General features: G+C 41.5%; 1 protein-coding gene across 5 annotated transcripts in view; it reads right to left on the bottom strand.

Moving 5' to 3' along the window:
* The window catches only part of CUL4A (cullin 4A), a 71,215-nt gene that overhangs the window by 112 nt on the left and 51,461 nt on the right, over positions 1-19,642 (bottom strand). For 2 of the 5 annotated variants that reach the window (XM_036457325.2, XM_036457328.2), the window contains 4 exons: positions 16,814-16,919; positions 16,450-16,622; positions 14,566-14,718; positions 11,621-12,715 (listed from right to left, as the gene is read on the bottom strand). In XM_036457325.2, the coding sequence (XP_036313218.1) occupies positions 12,620-12,715; positions 14,566-14,718; positions 16,450-16,622; positions 16,814-16,919 (528 nt within the window). In that variant the 3' untranslated portion in view covers positions 11,621-12,619. Of the gene's footprint in view, positions 1-7,113; positions 7,708-10,987; positions 10,994-11,620; positions 12,716-14,565; positions 14,719-15,981; positions 16,128-16,449; positions 16,623-16,813; positions 16,920-19,642 lie in introns of those variants that run through there. The other 3 variants (XR_004991275.2, XM_045588806.1, XM_045588807.1) reach the window with 3 other exon arrangements.

The raw sequence follows: 19,642 nt of genomic DNA, 5'->3' as shown, positions 1-19,642 counted from the left end.
TTATTTTTTCTTTATGTCTTTTCTTCTCAGATTTTTCAAATGTTAAACCAAACATTAAACTTCACTTGGTTTTGATATATTATTTGATTTTATATACTGTTGTACTTAAAATGCTAATATTTGGTTAAGGGCATTGGTCTGTAATTTAAAAGATTTAATCTTAGAAGAAGGTACTGAGGGAAAGATAGTTTAAATTCTTTTTGTAAAATATTTTTTTTATTGATTTCATAGAGGAAGGGAGAGGGAGAGAGAATCATTGATTGGCTGCCTCCTGCATGCTCCATGCTGGGGATCGACCCTTCAACCCCATTATGTTCCCTGACTGGGAATCTAACCATGCCCTCCTAGTTCCTAGGTCAGTGCTCAACCACTGAGCCATACCAGCTGGGCTGGTAGTGGAAACTCTTAAAAATATTTTCAGCTTTTGCCCTAGCCAGTTTGGCTCAGTGGATAGAGTGTCGGCCTGCGGACTGAGGGGTCCCGGGTTCGATTCCCGTCAAGGGTATTTACCTGGGTTGCGGATACATTCCCAGTGGAAGGTGTGCAGGAGGCAGCTGATAGATGTTTTTCTCTCATCGATGCTTCTCTTTCCTCTCTGTAAAAAAAAAAATCAATAAAGTATATTTATTGATTTGGCTCGGTGGATAGAGCATCGGCCTGCATACTGAAAGGTCCCAGGTTTGATTCCTGTGAAGGGTACAGGCACATCCCCAGTAAGGGGTGTGAAGGAGGCAGCTGATCAATGTTTCTCATTTATGTTTATAACTATCTTTCTCCCTTCATCTCTGCAAAAAATCAATAAAATATATTTTAAAAAATTAAAATTCTCATCTTTTTATCCTGTTATACATACTTCACTTATCTACATCTATGCCTTTACATAATGACCTTTTGTCTTAGCAAAGAACACACAAATGCACACACAAACAAATGCACATATACAAATATGCATGCACACAAACACGCTACATACGCACACACACTGATAGACATACAAACATACACAAATACCCTTAACAGCACACATAACACCCACCGTCTTTGAATCCACTCTAGTCTATTTTTGTAGAAACTTGACCCTTTTCCCCTACCTTCAAATTCCTCCTTTTCCTGTATATCTCCCCCCACCTTCTCTCTTTATTAGCTTCTTTCTCTCAGTCTGTATACTTGCTCATTTCATCATCCACAAGAAACTTTCCTGTCTCTGCCTCTGATTCAAGCTACCATAAACTGTACCCCATCAAACCTGTTCCTACCCTGCACTCAAACTGTAATGCCCCTAGTTGCCACAAGACAGGACACTTTTCAATTCTCATTACATTTTATTATTTCTTCGTTAAAACTCGCTTCTTCCTGCCCTACCTAGTTTGGCTCAGTACATAGTGTGTCGGCCTGCAGACTGAAGAGGGTTGAATTGCGGTCAGGAGCACATGCCTGGGTTGTGGGTTCAATCCCGAGGAAGGGAGAGGAAAAGGTAGATAGAAACATCAATGAGAGAATCATTCATTGGCTGCCTCCTGCATGTCGTCCTCCTCTTTTAATTAATAACAACAACAAAACCCTCCCTTCTTAATTTCGATTTCACCTATAAAGAAGAATGTGTAACAGTGATTATATGTGGCCACCCCTATTCTAGACATAAGGGAAGAGCAAAAGAGTTAGTGCTCTCAGAGTTTCAAAATGGTGTAGTCATTAAAAAGTGTGCTGTTGAAATTGAGTAATCAGAAAACAAATGCTAATCTGATACAGAGGCCACCGCCAGAAACACAAACCAGAAACAAAAATAAAACTGTTGGTTTTCATTATAAGATCATCTGCCCTATTTGCTTAACAAAAATTCCTCTTAAAGAAAGTGAGAGCAAAAAAGTTTAGGAAGAAGGGAACATTTTCCAGAACAGAAGGAGGTCAGAAGTCTTCTGAGGAAGAGGTTTGCTGAGTCCTGGCAAGACAAGTAAAAATAGGCTCAGATCTAGATAAGTTCTTGTGAAATAGAAAAACACAGAAATAGATTTCTAAAGTTTTGTGAAGAAGAAAAACAGGTTAGTTACAAAATGGTGTCAGGCTGTAAGCTGTAAATTAGATGATGTAGCAATGCCTTCAAAGTTCTGAGGAAATTATTTTGAACCTAGACTTTGATAAACAGCCAAACAATTAAGTATAAATGCAAAGTATCCCAGAAAGTTTGTCTCCCAACATTCTCTCTGAGAAAAACAAGTCAGGAACATAAGTAAAAGGGAGACTGGGGATCTGAGGAGTGGACCTAAACAGGGATGGAAAGAAAGGAAAATCCAGGACCAGAGCTATGCAAACGAACTGAATTGAAAACAATACTGTATCAGAGTTCTGAGGAAAATGTCTTAAGAAATCGGATTCGACACATATGTAATACCTTAATCAATAAATTAAAAAAATGGATTCATGCAAATCTTACATAATAAACAGTAATGTGCAAATTGACACTAAAGGCGGAACAACCGGTTGCTATGATGTGCACTGACCACCAGGAGGCAGATTCTCAATGCAGGAGCTGCCCCTTGGTGGTCAAGTGTGCTTCCATAGGGGGAGCGCTGCTGAGCCAGAGCTAGCTCATGCCTGGCCAGTGCAGCAGGCTCCCAGAAGGATGTCTGACTGCCAACTTAGGCCTGATCCCAGGATGCCCTCAGCGGATGTCCAACTTCATGCACCAGACCTCTAGTCAATGAGAAAGTTTTTCCCAGTGATAAGACAGAGCATACATTTCATTTGTCAACTCCAGGGAAAACAAAAAGCTGGACAGAAATACCATAGTTTAAATATAAAGTAAGCTAACATGAGCTTTGAGCATTTGATGGAAAATATATTTGTCTCTGATGTCTTTTGAGTTGCACCGGTTTGGCATTACATTTCACACTCTGGGTTAGGCACACTCCTTGCTTCTGAAGTGAATTATGCTTTAAATGCTATTTCAATTTCCAAGTTTTAGGTAAAACAAATAGACCAAATGGCAGAACAACTGAACAATTGGTTGCTATGACATGCTGACCACCAGGGGGCATGTGTGGAACATGGCAGGCATTGGCTGCAGTGGCATGGTGGAGCAGGTAAGCAGGGGCGCCAGACCAAGGTGGGGCACTGGTTGCTGTCATTGGAGTAAGCCTCTGGTGGTTACTGAAAATTTGTTGCCCCCACACACTGCCGGTCCCACCTGACACTCACACCTGCAGCCAGCACCGGAGCTACCACTTGCACCTGCTGCCAGTGCCTAGCTCTGGTCCCGATTACTCAGTGCTGTCTGTGGGTGCGAGTGGAGGCTGCCAGTCCTGATCGCCTTGAGGGCTTCTCCACCTCTCCCTGCTCCTGAGGGACGACTGGGGTGCTGGACTCGCTCCCACCCACTGCTGGCGCTGGCTCCAATCACTGTGTGCTGTCAGTGGGGCTATTTTTATACAAATATGGGTGTAGGAGCAGCAGCAGGAGTGGCAGTGGCAGGATCGGGGGCTGTGGTAGAAGGGGCTGGGCAGGGGCACAGAGGATGGGCCAAGACCCACCCCTGTGCCCACCACAGCCTCATGGCCCACAGTTGCTTTCAAGGTGCACGAATTTGTGCACTGGGCCCCTAGTTATTTATATATATATATATAAATGCAAAAGTAATCTGACAAGGGCTGTCAGAAATTGGGAGAAAGAAAAGGGAGGAAATCATGGGGAAAATATGGGCCCTTATTTCCTCATTTTCATAGTAAATATTGTTAAAAAACAGTAAATTCCTGGATCAAGAAAACAGAGGATTCAATATATTATTTACAATAAAGGTAAATATAAAAGAACTCAAAATGATACAATTTGGGTTGGTAGATTCCTCATCTTTTATTGTAGGGACTAGAGGCCTGGTGCATGAAATCCATGCACCAGAGGGGGAAGGGAGTGGTCCCTCAGTCCAACCTGCACCCTCTTGCAATCCAGGACCCCTCGACTATCTGATCACCCCTAACTGCCTCTGCCTGCCTGCCTGATGCCCCTAACTGCTCGCCTCCCTGCCTGATTGCCCTTAACCACTTGGCTGCCTGATCACCCCTAGCTGCTTGCCTGTCTGATCGCCCCTCATCACCTCTGCCTTAGCCCCTGCACCAAAACCTGGATGGCTTCACCCAGGACCCCAGGTGGCACTGCCTGGGCCCCAGTTTTGTTAGGAAGGACTTCTGGAAGGCATCTGGTTTATCCAGTCTAATTAGCATATTACCCTTTTATTAGTATAGATTAGGGGTGTCGAACTCAATCAGAGAAGGGGCCAAAATCTAAAATCCAGCCTAAATCGCGGGCCGAATGGTTTACTGAACAGTCATAAACTGTCATTGTGATGGAAACGCAGCGGAGTGCAGTGATGACAGCGCGGTGCGGGCCACATTGCAAGGCCTGGTGGGACGGATTTGGCCCGCGGGCCTTGTGTTTGACACATGTGGTATAGATTATTAATATAGATAGGATGCTATAGAATATGGTAGGTGGAGCCATTTTGCTTTTCTTAACAATTTGATTATCTTACATTGTTTTGACCCAAATTTAAAAAGTACAGAAGGGTCTACAATTGAGTTTCCCTCTGTTAATGTAAAAACATTCAAACCTGTAAAGAATTTTTGTGCATTTATTTGAGCCAAACTGTCAATTGCTGGGAAGCAGAATCTAAAGGGATTGGGATAATGCTCCAGAGAATGGTGTTTTTTCCCCCACCTATTTTTATACAATGTAATCAAAGGAGGGGATATAGGTGGGTTACATGAAATTCATTGTTGATAGAGAGGCAGGAGAAAGCAAAGCAGGGAAACCCCTGGGATTGGATAAAAAGTAAAATGATAAGACACATACTTAGGTGGGTGCAGGATAGTTAACAGTCAATAATTAACATACGATCTAATAAAAGAGTGATATGCAAATTAACCATCACTGTGCTACACCAAGCCACACCCCTCAACCAATCAGGAGCTATTATGCAAATTAACCCCAACCAAGATGGCTGTGACCACTGAGAGAGCAGGAGGGAGGCTTGAGTTTCTCTGGTGATGGAGGAAGCTAAGCATTCCACCTGCCCTTGCTGGCCTAGGCCTCCACTAAAGGCTACAAAGTTTCAATTATAGAAGATAAATCCCAACAGAAATGGCTGCCATCATGGAGCAAGCAGGAGGCTTGGCTTTGCTCAAAGCTACAAAGTTTCAATTGTAGAAGATAAGTAAATCCTAGATACCAGGGCCTCCACTTGGGTCACCAGGGGGTGTGGCCGGCCTGCAAACCACCACAGGCCCTTTGCCCAGGCTGCCCCACACCCCAAGGGAACCTCCACCCTGATCTGGGACACCCTTCAGGGCAAGCCAGCCGCCCCCACCTGTGTACCAGGCACCTATCCTAATAAAAGAGTAATATGCAGATTGACCATCACTCCAACACATAATATGGCTGCCCCCATGTGGACACAAGATGGCCAGCAGGGGAGGGCAGTTGGGAGGGACCAGGCCTGCAAGGGATGGCAGTTGGGGGTGATCAAGCCTGCAGGGAAGGGCAATTAGGGGGACCCAGGCCTGCAGGGGAGAGAAGTTAGGGGTGACCAGGCCTTAAGGGGAGGGCAGTTAGGGGCAAACAGGCTGGCAGGGGAGCAGTTAGGCATCAATCAGGCTGGCAGGGGAGTGGTTAGGGCACATGTGTCAAACACAAGGCCCGCGGGCCAAATCCGTCCCACCAGGCCTTGCAATGTGGCCCGCACCGCGCTGTCATCACTGCACTCCGCTGCGTTTCCATCACAATGACAGTTTATGACTGTTCAGTAAACCATTCGGCCCGCGATTTAGGCTGGATTTTAGATTTTGGCCCCTTCTCTGATTGAGTTCGACACCCCTAGGTTAGGGGATGATCAGGCTGGCAGGCAGAAGCAGGGGCAACTAGGAAGGCAGGCAGGTGAGCAATTGGGAGCCAGCAGTCCTGGGTTGTGAGAGGGATGTCAAACTGCCCGTTTAGGCCCAATCCCAACAGGTCAGACATCCCTCGAGGCATCCCAGATAGGAGAGGGTCAGGCTGGGCTGAGGAACCCCCCCCCCCCTCGCCTTGTATGAATTTCAGCCTTTAGTGATGGTAATAACAATGAAGGAATGTGTGGCATCTGTTCTGACGCCCAGGGCATTTGGTTCTGCCCTGAGGGGTCCAGAAAAAGGTAAGTTACAAGTTACCCAGACATTTCAAGGATACTGGTATGTTATCATAGGTGCAAAAAGAGTGATAGGCTCAGTTAAGGGAAAGGTTGACCTTGTCAGTGAAGATACCAGCCTAGGACATAACTATCCACCATATTTTAAAGTTTAATTTTGGACCATCCTTTGTGGTTACTTTAGGTCTAAGTTTGCAAGACCACCACGCAGGCCTTCCCCGAGCTGGTCAGGTTAGCAGCTGGTCACGTTAGCATGAAGCCCCTTTCGCCCTCTTCTTACCTGTTCCTAGCCGTCCAGAACTCCATTTTAGAGGGGCAGCTGTCATTATATCCTGTCATTCATATGCATGTGTGTATATGTATATATACACACACTAATAGTAGTAGCACTGTAGCACTACTATTTTGTTCTACGGTATACTGCTGAAAGACAAAATTTGAGTGAATTTTAAAGATTGCTTTATCAATGATTCATGAATTGGGCAGGATTCCATCTATGAGAAAGGAGCTCCGAGGAGCTGTACAAAATGAGACTGACAGGCAGAAGAGAATGGGTTGAGGCAGTTTAAACTAGCAAAAAGCAGATTGTCGCAAGGTCCCAAGCAGATGACCTCACTAGATGACTGGTTTAAGATTCCATTTCCAGGAGAAGCCAAAATTAATTAAATTAGGTATTAAATCTAATTTTGGTGACCTGAAGCTTAGCATAAATGATTACATTTTGTGCTTCCTTTTTTTCTTTTTTCTTTTTTTTTACAGAGAGGAAGGGAGAGAGATAGAGAGCTAGAAACGTCGATGAGAGAGAAACATCGACCAGCTGCCTCTTGCATACCCCTAACCGGGGATGTGCCCGCAACCAAAGTACATGCCCCTGACCGGAATCGAACCCGGGACCTTTCAGTCCGTAGACCGATGCTCTACCACTGAGCCAAACCAGTTTCGGCGCTTGTTTCTTTTTTAACAGTACTTTTCTCACATCACAATATATCTAGACATTTGCTCTCTGTCAGTGTCTAGATCTCATTTTGGTTAAAGCATCAGGAACACAGATAGCATCATGCATGGAAGACATCACTATCAGGCCTGCCCATGGACTGTTGGGAATTTTAAAATAAAAGCTGTTATAGTACTAGAAATCAATCCACACGCGTGGCAGTATTTCATAGGATAATTGTCTAGCAATGGAACTTGAGATCCTCCCTTTCCCCAACTGGTGGGAGGAGCATGACGTAACCTGCAGCCTGGAAATACCTGAGTACCTAACCAGGCATCTTGTCTGGACATGTATATTGACTAACCAATCAGCACCTGCCAAATGCCCTAAGCCCTTGTCCCTAAGTACCTGAGTGACTAAGAACCTTATGTGAATCATATATTAAGCCAACAATCAGCATGTGCAGAGTACCCTAAGCCCCTTTCCTTCCCATTTCTCCCCTCGAAAGGAGTGCTCACCTCTGCACGGGTTTAGAGGCAGCCCAACAGGATTTTCCCCTAATAAAGCCTGTAATCCTGGTTTTCGGCTCCCGACTGGTCTTTCAGAATTTGTGGGATCAAAGGAATGAACATTTCCCAATTTATTTATTTTTATTTATTTATTTTTTTTTACAGAGAGGAAGGGAGAGGGATAGTTAGAAACATCAATGAGAAAGAAACACTAATCAGCTGCCTCCTGTACACCCCCCACTGGGGATGTGCCTGCAACTGAAGTACATGCCCTTGACCAGAATTGAACCTGGGACCTTTCAGTTTGCAGGCTGATGCTCTATCCACCGAGCCAAACCGGTTAGGGCAGCATTTTCTAATTTAAAATATACTTGAACCCTGACTGGTTTCTAACACACACACACACACACACACACACACACACACACTCTCTCTCTCTCTCTCTCTCTTCCTCTCTGTAAAAAAAAAATAAAAATAAAAATTCAATATATATTTATAAAGAATATATACTTGTAAGTTATCTGAGATCCCATCTCCCTACCAACTGAGAGTCACTTCCTGAGAGCCTATTAGGTCTGACCCCACTATACACTCTGCTAACCTTCGAGAAGGAACACAACACTCTGTCTGCCCCTGTATCACAGTTCCCCCTCTTCCAACCACAGCCCTTTCTGCTGGCCTCTCTGAAAGCCCAATCGCTCATTCGCTCATAAAACCCCCACCTTCTACATGTTTGATAGGTGGCACTGTTTCCCCAGAGTTCTCAAGGGCCACGTAGGGCCCAGGCTTGCTCCTTGGAAGGAGAAGAGCCTGTTCAGGAATCAGTTGCAGGTGGGGGAGCTGTGCCTATCTTGTTTCTCATTTCAAACTAATCAGTTATTCTCCCCCGAGGAGTGAGTGGAAAGGGCGGAGCGACCAGAGATGTTGGCCAGCACACTTCCTGCCACAGGATTGAATGCAGCAACATCCCCCTCCTACCAGCTCCTACAGAAACCTGTCCCGAGGACCCTGCTTTCCCTGGAGCCCAGCACATGGTAGCCATCTCATCTGCCTGTCCCATCTACCTGGGCCTGGAGGTGAGGTAGGGGCTTTCTATTCATGCCATCTTCAAGCACAAACAAGGGGCATCACTTTCCCTCCACATTGCTGTCACTGCCAAGCACTTGGGCAACGCCTATCCCTCGCTGGCAGTTCTCTACGCTGCTTTATCATCACTCTTGACCCAACTTTAGTCTCACTTCAGCCTCCTCTCTTCCCAGATTCTGTAATTATGATACCAAGCTCCTTCCAAACCCAATTCTTCAGTCCTACAGTGAACACAGACCTGTTAATCCTACCGTTTCCCCATTCCAAGGTTCAGCCCTCATCCCCACCACTGCCCTCAGCACCTCACCCCATCAAACAGATCTGGCTTTGGCCTTTACCTTCTCCCACTCTCGCCTACCCCCCTCCCCTGCTGCATCCAAGCAGGGAAGGGGTGATGAGGGGCCTCCCCTGTCCTGTGCTCCCTGCTGGGTCATAGCTTTTCAGTTACTTCAGTTGCCTCTCTCCAGGATGACACCCACATACTGGCCAAGTTGCCGAACAAGCTTTTCTCAAAATGATCCCCTTGGGTTCCACTTTTCCTCCGTTTCATTTCTTTCTTGAAATCACAGCCCATTACTCACCGTTTCTCTCTCCTGATCCCATTCTTTGAAAAACTAATCAAGAACACAGTCATATTTCTCTGACAGGTTGTTGTTCCAGGCTTTAAAATTTCCCATGTAGACTTTCAGAATGTTATCATTAAAAAAAAAAAATCTTAATTTGTGATTAGACTTTTTTCCATTCTGAGAAAAAAGGATCTTCTCTTAAATTTATGGTTTCATTTTCTAACACTTAAATCTTTGACTACTTGGGACTTAGTATATTATCGATAGTATAAAAATGAGTATAATCTAACTTTACTTTTCTCAAGTTGATATACCAGATTTTGCCAGCATTATTTGTTGAAACGTTTCCTTTCCCTGACATGCCTCTTGATGTCACACACATTCTCAAGTATTTGGTTCATTTATGGATTCTGTTTGGTTCCAGAGATCCATTTATATGCCAGCAGTATGGTGTTTTAATTATATCATGTTATAGGTTTGAAAACAATATTTGACTATTTTTGCCTATTTGCTTTTCTGTTTTAACTTTAGGATCACCGTGTCTATTTGTGTTTTAAAATAAGGGACATCTGACATCTTAAAATACTACACAAATATAGAAATAAATATTAATAATGCTTTTCAGCCCGATTGGTATGGCTGTGTTTGAACTTTGACCTATGACCCAGGAGACTGGTTCAATTCCTGGTCAGGACACATGCTCGGACCGTTGGCTTGATCCCCAGTGTGTGTGTGTGGGCGGGGGGAGAGAGGGGGAAGAGGAGAAAGTGCAAAAGGCAGCTGATCAATGATTCTCTCTCATCACATTTTTTTAAAGTATATTTTATTGATTTTTTTACAGAGAGGAAGAGAGAGGGAGAGTTAGAAACATCAATGAGAGAGAATCATTGATCAGCTGCCTCTTGCACACCCCCTACCAGGGATATGCCCACAACCAATGTACATGCTCTTGACTGGAATCGAACCTGGGACCTGCCAAACCGGTTTCGGCATCACTGACATTTCTCTCTCTCCCTTCCTCTCTGAAATCAATAAAAATATATTGAAAAAATAAAATTCATATAGCATATTTTCCCATTACTAGGTATTATCATTTTTGTTGTTATTGAAAAAATGGTCTTCCATTATATTTTGACTTTTCTGTTAATTTTGTGTTTAATTAAAAACTTAGTGAATTTCTTTTTTTTGAGTCATAGATTTTCAGTTACTTCTTATATTTTTCAGAGAATCATTTATCTGTAAATAATTTCACTTTCTCCTTTCCAATTTTCTAGTTTTTTTTCCTCATTTAAGTGCCTTTTCTTTTTCTATAATTTTCTCTACACTATTTTACTACATTAACATTTAACTATAGCAAAATTTTATTAAAAAAAATTTTTTTTTTTTAAACTGGTTAACTTTTTTTTTTGTTTAAATATATTTATTGATTTTGTAGAGAGAGGAAGGGAGAGAGATAGCAAGTTAGAAACATCGATGAGAGAGTCATCGATCAGCTGCCTCTTGCACACCCCCTACTGGGGATGTGCCCGCAACCAAGGTACATGCCCTTGACCGGAATTGAACCCGGGACCCTTCAGTCCCCAAGCCGACGCTCTATCCACTGAGCCAAACCGGATTCGGCTCTATAGCAAAATTTTAAATGACACTGATGACTGAATGGACAGAAACAAGCAATAAGAGGTACAGTATGTTGCTCACTGTGAAGCCAGACCAGTCTGCTGGTGTTTTGCTGAGCAGCTTGTGAAAGCGGATAGGACAGAATCATTACCTGAGAGGGTGATGGGCATGTGCCCGCTTCTGGTTCTGTCTGTTGTATTAGTAATGAATTTTAAGTTGCTAAAGATTTATGAGGAATGCCATATGCATACCACAAAGTTTTATTAATATAATTTTAAGGCCAATTTAACTAATTTTATTCAGAGTAAGTCTACATTAAATTACAATATTAATGTTCTAGAGACAGTGAAATTAAAATATAAGTAGAAATCTATTCGGTGTTTTATAGACCATATATCATAGAACTCAAATGAAAATTTACAAATATAGAAATGATGATAGAGGATTTTCACATGGAAACCCATAAGATGTCATATTTTAAACACGCATGTTTCAAAAAGGCAGAATCTTTGAAAAATTTAGCACAAAACCAAATTATATAAACTTGTTATCCAGAAAATATTGCTTTAAACACTTTACCATGATCAAAATTCCTTTGGTAGTTTTTAATCAAAATGAAACATGCTATTATGTAAAATATAAAGTAGTTTTAAATGTTATCTAAAAGCATCTGTTATAGTTACCATACTAACATAATCTGCTATTCAACCTCACTATACATACACAACATGAAACCAGGTGCCAATGAAATCCTTTTAATCTTTTGACAAAATAACCTCTGCTTCACAATAAAGACTTTAAGTCTCCTATAAAACATTTTACAGTGGTTATGGCACAGAGAATGACGACTGTCCCTGTGCGTGACTGTAAGAACAAAACCAAACTTTATTATACCATTCATACAAATACTGCAATTAAAAAAAAATCAAACAGCAGTTACCCCAATGCAAAGTACAGGGACTGCTAGACTCAATCTTAGAATGGTAAACACAAACACACTACCCCCCCAAAACCTTAAACAGAAAATTCACAAATAATTCAGTGGAAATAAAGACGCTGATGGGTTCATTGCTCCAAACACATCAGACCCGATGTCCTCTTGGCACATCAGAGATCTCATTGAGAAACCTCATTATAGAAAAATCAGTCATTAAAGTTTAAAACTTTTTGACAATAAATGAAAAATAGATGCCAGTATTTAGATTGCATAATTAATAAGCCAGTTTTTAACACTGACTTTCTTAATGTTCACCAATTAAGGGTTCTTGTTTTAATCTAAGTGTTCATGAACTAAAATAGCTTATCTTCAGGAATACCTAAGTAATCTCTGTAGCTAAAGAATGCAGCATTGAGGGTCTTTTTATTGTGCATTCATGATCACACACACACAAACAACCAAACTTTCAGTTTTTTTTGCCACAACAACACCACCTTACAAAGGAACCTCACTTAACCAGTATCTTCTTGTCCAATCCCAATGTCATTCTGAACAGAGCAATGGAAACAACTTAAATGCCTAAAAGAACAAGAGGAAGAACTGGAGGGTGAAAAGATACATATGCCATTTGCAAATCCTTAAGCCTGGTGAAGGGTTATCCAAGAATCATCTCCTTTCCTTCGAATCCGAAGTGTCTGTGCTGGCTCAATCCCAGAAAGCCCTGGAAACAGCACAGAGGTGGTGCACTGTTTTGGAGATACATTCCAGTGTCTCACTGAAAGAAAACAGCTGGCCGATGCATCAGGCCACGTAATGGTACTGATTTGGATTGTCTTTATCTCTCTCCATATAGTCTCTGTCTATGAGAGATTCAATTCTCTTTTTCAAATCTCCAGGCTAAAAAAGGAAAAGAACAAACACACAATTTCAGTGGAATTAAATTTACAAACAAAGGGGAATATAACACCATGCACAAAATATGTGATTATAATTATGCTTATTTTACACAATTATATATACATATTTATTATTTGTAAGTATAAAATGGACTAAAACTTCCTACTTCAAAGACAATGTTAACATTATTTCTCAATCAAAGTGCTCCATGTGAATTTATTGTCAGAGCAGGACTTCCTATGGGAAATATGAAACTTGTGAAATGTAAATACATTAATTCTGATCACTAATGAGTATATGTACATGGCAGATCCTATTAGGTAATACATTCTGTTTATTTGAAAGGGAAATCTGATGTCTCAAGGCACTTTCATCTGTTAAGGATATTTCTCCCTAAGAACTAATATATACTATATATGCTATTAATACATTTATAAAGTACAATCACAAATTCTGAGTATTCCTTTGCTCAAAGTAACCATGACATGTCAGCCCAGGAAGAGCGCCCTCTGGCTCTGCTGTTAGGAAGCGATTATGCTGACCATTATGAGCAAGTTTTTTACCTGTGTATTCTTTCTTCCAAACATTGTAACTTTCTAGTTAGTGATAGATCATACATTTTACAATATGTGGCTAAAATCCAATTACCTATCAAAGTAGAACAAGGCGTTATGGCTGGATGCACACCTTACTTGCTATTTAGTCTTTTAATTGCTGGGTCTCTCATCTGCAGAGGGGAAATCAACACTCTTTCTGGCTCGTGGTAGGGAGGAATGTCGTGAGGCAGTTCCACGACTGTGCAGAGCACTGTGCAGCACACATTGCCTCTACAGATATTTGCTGAGGCAGGATGGCATTCTCACCCGCCATTTCAGTGACAAGACTCAACTCCCTTGGTGAGAAAAAAGGGCCAGCTAATCTTTTATCAAACTGGACAACACAAACTCAGGGTACTTCCACCTCAAGAGCACATGTGGCAGGCTTAGTCACTGAAAGGCCAGGTGTCATGAGAGTCCCATATCTCCTAGGTGAATTTATTTATTTATTTATTTATTTATTTATTTATTTTTCTAGGTGGATTTATTCATGCGTTAAAGCTCTTCATAATGCTCCCCTCACTTATCCTGTATTCCACATACAGCAGGACAGGTCTCAGTTCTGGAAATACCCACAGACTGAAAGGTTTTAGGGTAGACTTTTTACTCAATAGCAATGAAGACGTATTACTGAGGTAAAGAATGCTTTGTAGTTTGCAAAATGCTTATTAAATTAGTTAGCATGATCTCCTTAAAATCCTGTGATATAACTTGAATTGTTTTAACTGATGATAATAAATGTCCATTTCTATGTAGTACCTTCTCCCTTCTAGAGTGGGAATTTTAGATATCTATCACTTCTATAACGGTAATGAAGAACATTTGAGATCAAGTTCCTACTATCATCATTTGCCAGGTTTTCTAGACTTAGTATATACACAAAGGTAGATTTCTGAAGCAAATTATCACTTATAATGTAGAACAAATGATATGATTCTGAAGGTAATGAGAATCGAACATGCTTCTGGCACAATACTACAGTTTTGTTTTGTTTTAAATTTAAATATATATTTTATTGATTTTTTTTATAGAGAGGAAGAGAGAGGGATAAAGAATTAGAAACAACGATGAGAGAGAGTCACCGATCAGCTGCCTCTTGCGCACCCCCTACTGGGGATGTGCCCGCAACCAAGGTACATGCCCTTTGACCGGAATCGAACCTGGGACCCTTCAGTCCACAGGCCAACAATCTATCCACTAAGCCAAACCAGTCTCGGCAATACTACAGTTTTAATTAAGCCAATATACATTTACCTTTACTGGAAATTTCAGCTGATTATACAATTCAGACACTAGAAGATTATGACCAAGAGTCTTTCTCATTTTCATTATTCTGACGATAGCAGCATCAATCTGATACTGTCTGTCCTGAAACACTCTCTCAGTGGTGCTGACTTGTTCTTCAACCTGCACAAAAAAAGACAAAAGTGAAGTGTAAAGATGCATTTTAGTATTAATTATGTCATACTGTTGACTTTGACTAGAAACTTTTGATGCCAAGAAAGGCCAAACTTTAAATGAATCCTGTTCTGCTATGCATTATATTCTAATAAAACCTAGCTTCCAAGGAGTACAACTTCAGTACCAAATATTGAAAAATAATTTTAAAAGTAATAGAAAAGCTGTAAATACCCTATATAATCCTAGATTAAATCCAGGAGCATAGTAATGAAAAAACAAAGCATACTAGCCATCAGAATTTATTCCAGAAATGTAAACTTTTCTTAGCATTGGGAAATCATCACAATAATTTCAAGGTTATAGATTATAATCACCTTGATAAGGCATGACAAAATTGAAAATCTATTCTTGATTTAAAACAAACTTGAATATATAAGGAGTAATGAGAAAAAATAAAAGAACTTGAACAGATAAAGAGCTTTTATCAGAAGCAAATAGTAAACACTGCAACTTGTTAAAAAAAAAAAAAAAAAAAAAAAGCCAACCACAGTTGCTTAGTGGTTGAGCATCAACCTGTGAACAGGGAAGTCATGGTTTGATTCCAGGTCAGGGCACATGCCCAGTTTGTGGGCTTGATCCCCAATAAGGGGCATGCAGGAAATATATATATATATATGAAAACAACATAATAGAGGCCTGCAGATGAAAATGGGGTGGAGGACAGGCAGGTCTGTGTATGTCAAACATCTTAAAAAAACAAAAACAAAACCCTTAAAAAAAGAATGTCTGTTTCCCCATATATACCAGCCCTGGATATGACAAACTTTTAAACATTTCCCAAAGTGATAGATTAAAAATGGAATGTTACTTTAATTTCACAAAAATTATCGGTGAAAATGAATATGTTTTATGTATTTATTGTTTTTTTTTTAATTCCTTTTGTGTAGTCTAAACATATTTTCTGTAGGCTACTTTGAACACCTCTATGTAAGTGAAGCAATCACTGTCTTCTGCTGGAGGTGGAGAAAGTATTTGATCAATGATAGCTGTCCTTGTGTTGTCTGAATTGACCTCACTCCTTCAAAAGGCCTCTCTTCAAGTCACTAACATGTACAAGGGGGCCAGCTGGACACCCTGTTATATAAATGGGGTGCCAGGGGTGGGCCTGCCCGCCTGGCCTGTATGTTTGATAACAGCCCAGGGGTGCAAGGGCTTCTGCATTAGGAAGGGCCTGAGGGCAGTGGGCCAGAACCTGCTCTGGACACGAACCTTGAGAATCTGATCAAAGCTACAGATGCTCCACCTGTACACAGATCACAGATACAATGTCAGTGGGTCCTTGACACCCACAACTCTTACCACTTCCACCCCAGGACCCTGGCTGAGGCCGAGGCTGAGAGAATGGCTGAAATGTGCTGTGCAAAAATAAAAAGACAAGTCACTGGGTTTTGGAAATGACATGCTCTCTCCACTAACAGAATTTGATATAGGAAGCTCTGATTTATCACACCACTTTTGTGAATAACTGTTAAATGCATTTCTTTTCTGATTTTCATTCTTATGGTGAATATAAAGTTAGCAAAAGCTACATTAAAATGAGTACTCTTATAAACACTGTATTCAAATTAGATACTTTAGAAATATGCTTCAGAACTCTTACAATCAAGAAATTATAAAAACTAGTGATTGCTTGGTGAACATCCTCCCTATAAGTAAAGAGAGAAAGTTTATACATACGGTTTCCTTCATCTGAATTTGATTGATCTTTATTCGAAATAACTTGTGCTTGAAATCTCCATTAAAAATGAATTTGTCTCCATCTTCTACCTCCTTTCCTTTGGGACTTTTAATCAGAACTCGTGCTTTGCCACAGGCCAGTGACTGTAACGTTCTCCGCAATTCACTGTCCTCTGGTTGAGGAGAAAAATGCAGGCACAGATTAGCATTAAAATGAATAATTACACTCAACAAAAATGAAAGAAACCATACTTTCAAGTGTGACAAGCAGAGACACGCAGAGACACAGTCTACATCTTCTTTTAAATGAGTGTTTAAAAACAAGGCACTCAAAAACCACACATTCATGAAGAGTGTTTCATACCTATCCCAGTGGCCATTTTAATGTCTTCAAAGCTGAATCCATCCCCTTCATTGAACATGAGAAGCACCAGAGTCTGGAAGAGGGATACCTGGAACTCTTTCTTTCCCTTAAAGAAAACAAACATATCATGCATGAAGCTATGTTAGCACAATCTTGAAAAACTTTAAGAAGCTCCTTTTTGCTCTCAAACTTTTGGGAAGAGGGTATAAGAAATTACTAATTAGCTACCAAAAAAAAAATTATGTTACTAATTATACAAGAATAAAATGACCTGGTATTAGGTATTACACTTAAAAATTCTTCTCTTGAAATATTTTTAAAGCAGTAAAAAAGGTCTTTTGTATTGACCAAGGTGCTTATCATTATTTGAAGTCAGATGCTGCTGACACAAATCTAACAGCACCCTTGGTTCCCATTTTAGCTTGCCGAGGTCCTCTTAATGGTTAGGAATGCCACTGGAATGAGTGGACAGAGTATGAAGGCCCAGTGACAAAACCTGTATGGACCGGGAAGCTAGCAAAAGATCTAGCTAACATCACTGTTAAAGAATGAGTAATGAAATAAGCACATAAATGATCATAAACTATTGGCCAGTTTCCCTTTATATGTGCTTGTGATGTACATGACTAATGTAACTCAGTTTTGGACCTCATTTAATTTCCCACCTCTATTCTTTTAAAATATATTTTTATTGATTTCAGAGAAGAAGGGAGAGGGAAAGAGATAGAAACATCAATGATGAGAGAAATCACTGATCAGTTGTCTCCTGCATATCCCATACTAGAGATGGAGCCCAAAGCTGGTCATGTGCCCTGACTGGGAATTGAACCATGACCTTATTTCATAGGGTGACGCTCAACCACTGAGCTATGCTGGCTGGGCCCTACCTCTATTTAAAAAGTCCTCACCACAGAGGCTTTCCATACATATATTAGTTCTGTGTAGACAACAGAGCATGCTGTGAGTGATTCATTCTCAAGCCTCGCTATGAAAGGGAAAAATCGCAGTCTGGCGGACATTCAGTTCTGAAGCTGGCAGTGAGGGGATCATATCTTAATTTTTATAATACCTTAAAGACTAATAGGTGTGGCTTTATGTGTCTAACCTTGCATAACAACACAATGTAACATAAATGCATAATCGTATATAATAAAAGCCTTATAAGCTAAGTGTCCAGTTGTTGATTCAACCAATCAAAGCATAATCCTATCTAATAAAAGAGTAATATGCAAATTGACCATCACTCTAACACACAAGATGGCTGCCCCCATGTGGATACAAGATGGCTGCCACAGATGGCTAGCAGGGGAGGGCAGATGAGAGGGACCAGGCCTGCAAGGGAGGGCAATTGGGGGCAATCAAGCCTGCAGGGGAGAGCAGTTGGGGGTGACCAGGCCAGCAGAGGAAGGATGTTGGGGATGACCAGGCTTGCAGGGAAGGGCAGTTGGCGGGGGGGGGGGGGACGACACGACCCAGGCTTGCAGGGAAGAGCAGTTGGGGGGAGGGGCAGGCCTGCAGGGGAGGGCAGTTAGGGGTGACCAGGCCAGTAGGCGAGGGCAGTTGGGGGCAAACAGGCTGGTAGGGGAGTGGTTAAGAGATCGTGATCAGGCTGGGAGGCAGAAACGCTTAGGGGAAATCAGGAAGGCAGGCAGGCAGGCAGGCAGGCAAGCAGTTGGGAGCCAGCAGTCTTGGATTGTGAGAGGGATGTCCCAGATTGGAGAAGGTGCAGGCTGGGCTGAGGGACACCCCTCCCTCCCTCTCCCATGCAGGAATTTTGTGCACCAGGCCTCTAGTATGCTAATAATATGCTACGGCAGCTCAACTGCACGCTATGATGTGCACTGACCACCAGGGGGTGGTGTAGAACAAAGGAAGGCCCCTCCCTGGGGAAGGGAGGCCCTGGCTGGAAGCCGGAAGGCCCTGATAGGCCCTGATCGCAGCCAGATTAGGGACCCTATCCTGTGTGAATTTCATGCACCAGACCTCTAGTTATAAATAATGTTGCAATGAATAAAGGGGTACATACATTCTTCAGAATTAGTGTTTCAGGTTTCTTTGGATTATATTCCTGAAATGGAATTGCTAGGTCATAAGATAGTTCCATTTTTAATTTTTTTCATAGAGGCTGTACCAATCTGCATTTCCACCAACAGTGTACAATGGTTCCTTTTTCTCCACATCCTCACCAACACTATTTGTTGTGTTACTGAAGAAAGCCATTCTGACAGGTGTGAGGTGATATCTCATTGTGATTTTAATTTGCATCTTTTCACATGTATATCCTCTTCTGAGAAGTATCTATTTTAGGTACTTGGCCCATTTATTAATTTCATTGTTTGTTTTGGTGTTGTTTTATAAAATCTTCATAAATTTTGGATATTAACTCCTTATCAGATGTATTGGTGAATACGTTCTCCAACGCAGTTGGTTGTCTTTTTAGTTTGCTGTGCAGACATTTTAGTTTGTTGTAGTCCTATTTATTATTTTTTTCTTTGGTTTCCCTTGCCCAAAGATATGTATCTATCTAATAAAAGAGTAACATGCTAATTGACTGTACCTTTGCAATGCCCACCAGCCAATCAGGAGTATGCAAATTAACTTACCAAAGATGGCAAGTTAATTTGCATACACAGGCACTGAGCAGCCTGGGGTGGGATGCTTGTGTCATCGCTATGGTGACGGCACAGGCTTTCCACACCACCCCAGCTACTCCAGGCCTCTGGGCAACATGGGAAGGCAGAAAGGCGGCTCCAGGCCGGAGGGAAGGCGGTACGAGCAGCCAGGGAAATGAAGGCCCATTCTTACACAAATCTTCGTGCATTGGGCTTC

Source organism: Pipistrellus kuhlii, unplaced genomic scaffold (assembly GCF_014108245.1).
Source record: "Pipistrellus kuhlii isolate mPipKuh1 unplaced genomic scaffold, mPipKuh1.p scaffold_m20_p_3, whole genome shotgun sequence".
NCBI lineage: Eukaryota > Metazoa > Chordata > Mammalia > Chiroptera > Vespertilionidae > Pipistrellus > Pipistrellus kuhlii.
Note: the sequence above shows the minus strand (reverse complement) of the source record. Positions and strands in the feature narration are given on the sequence as shown.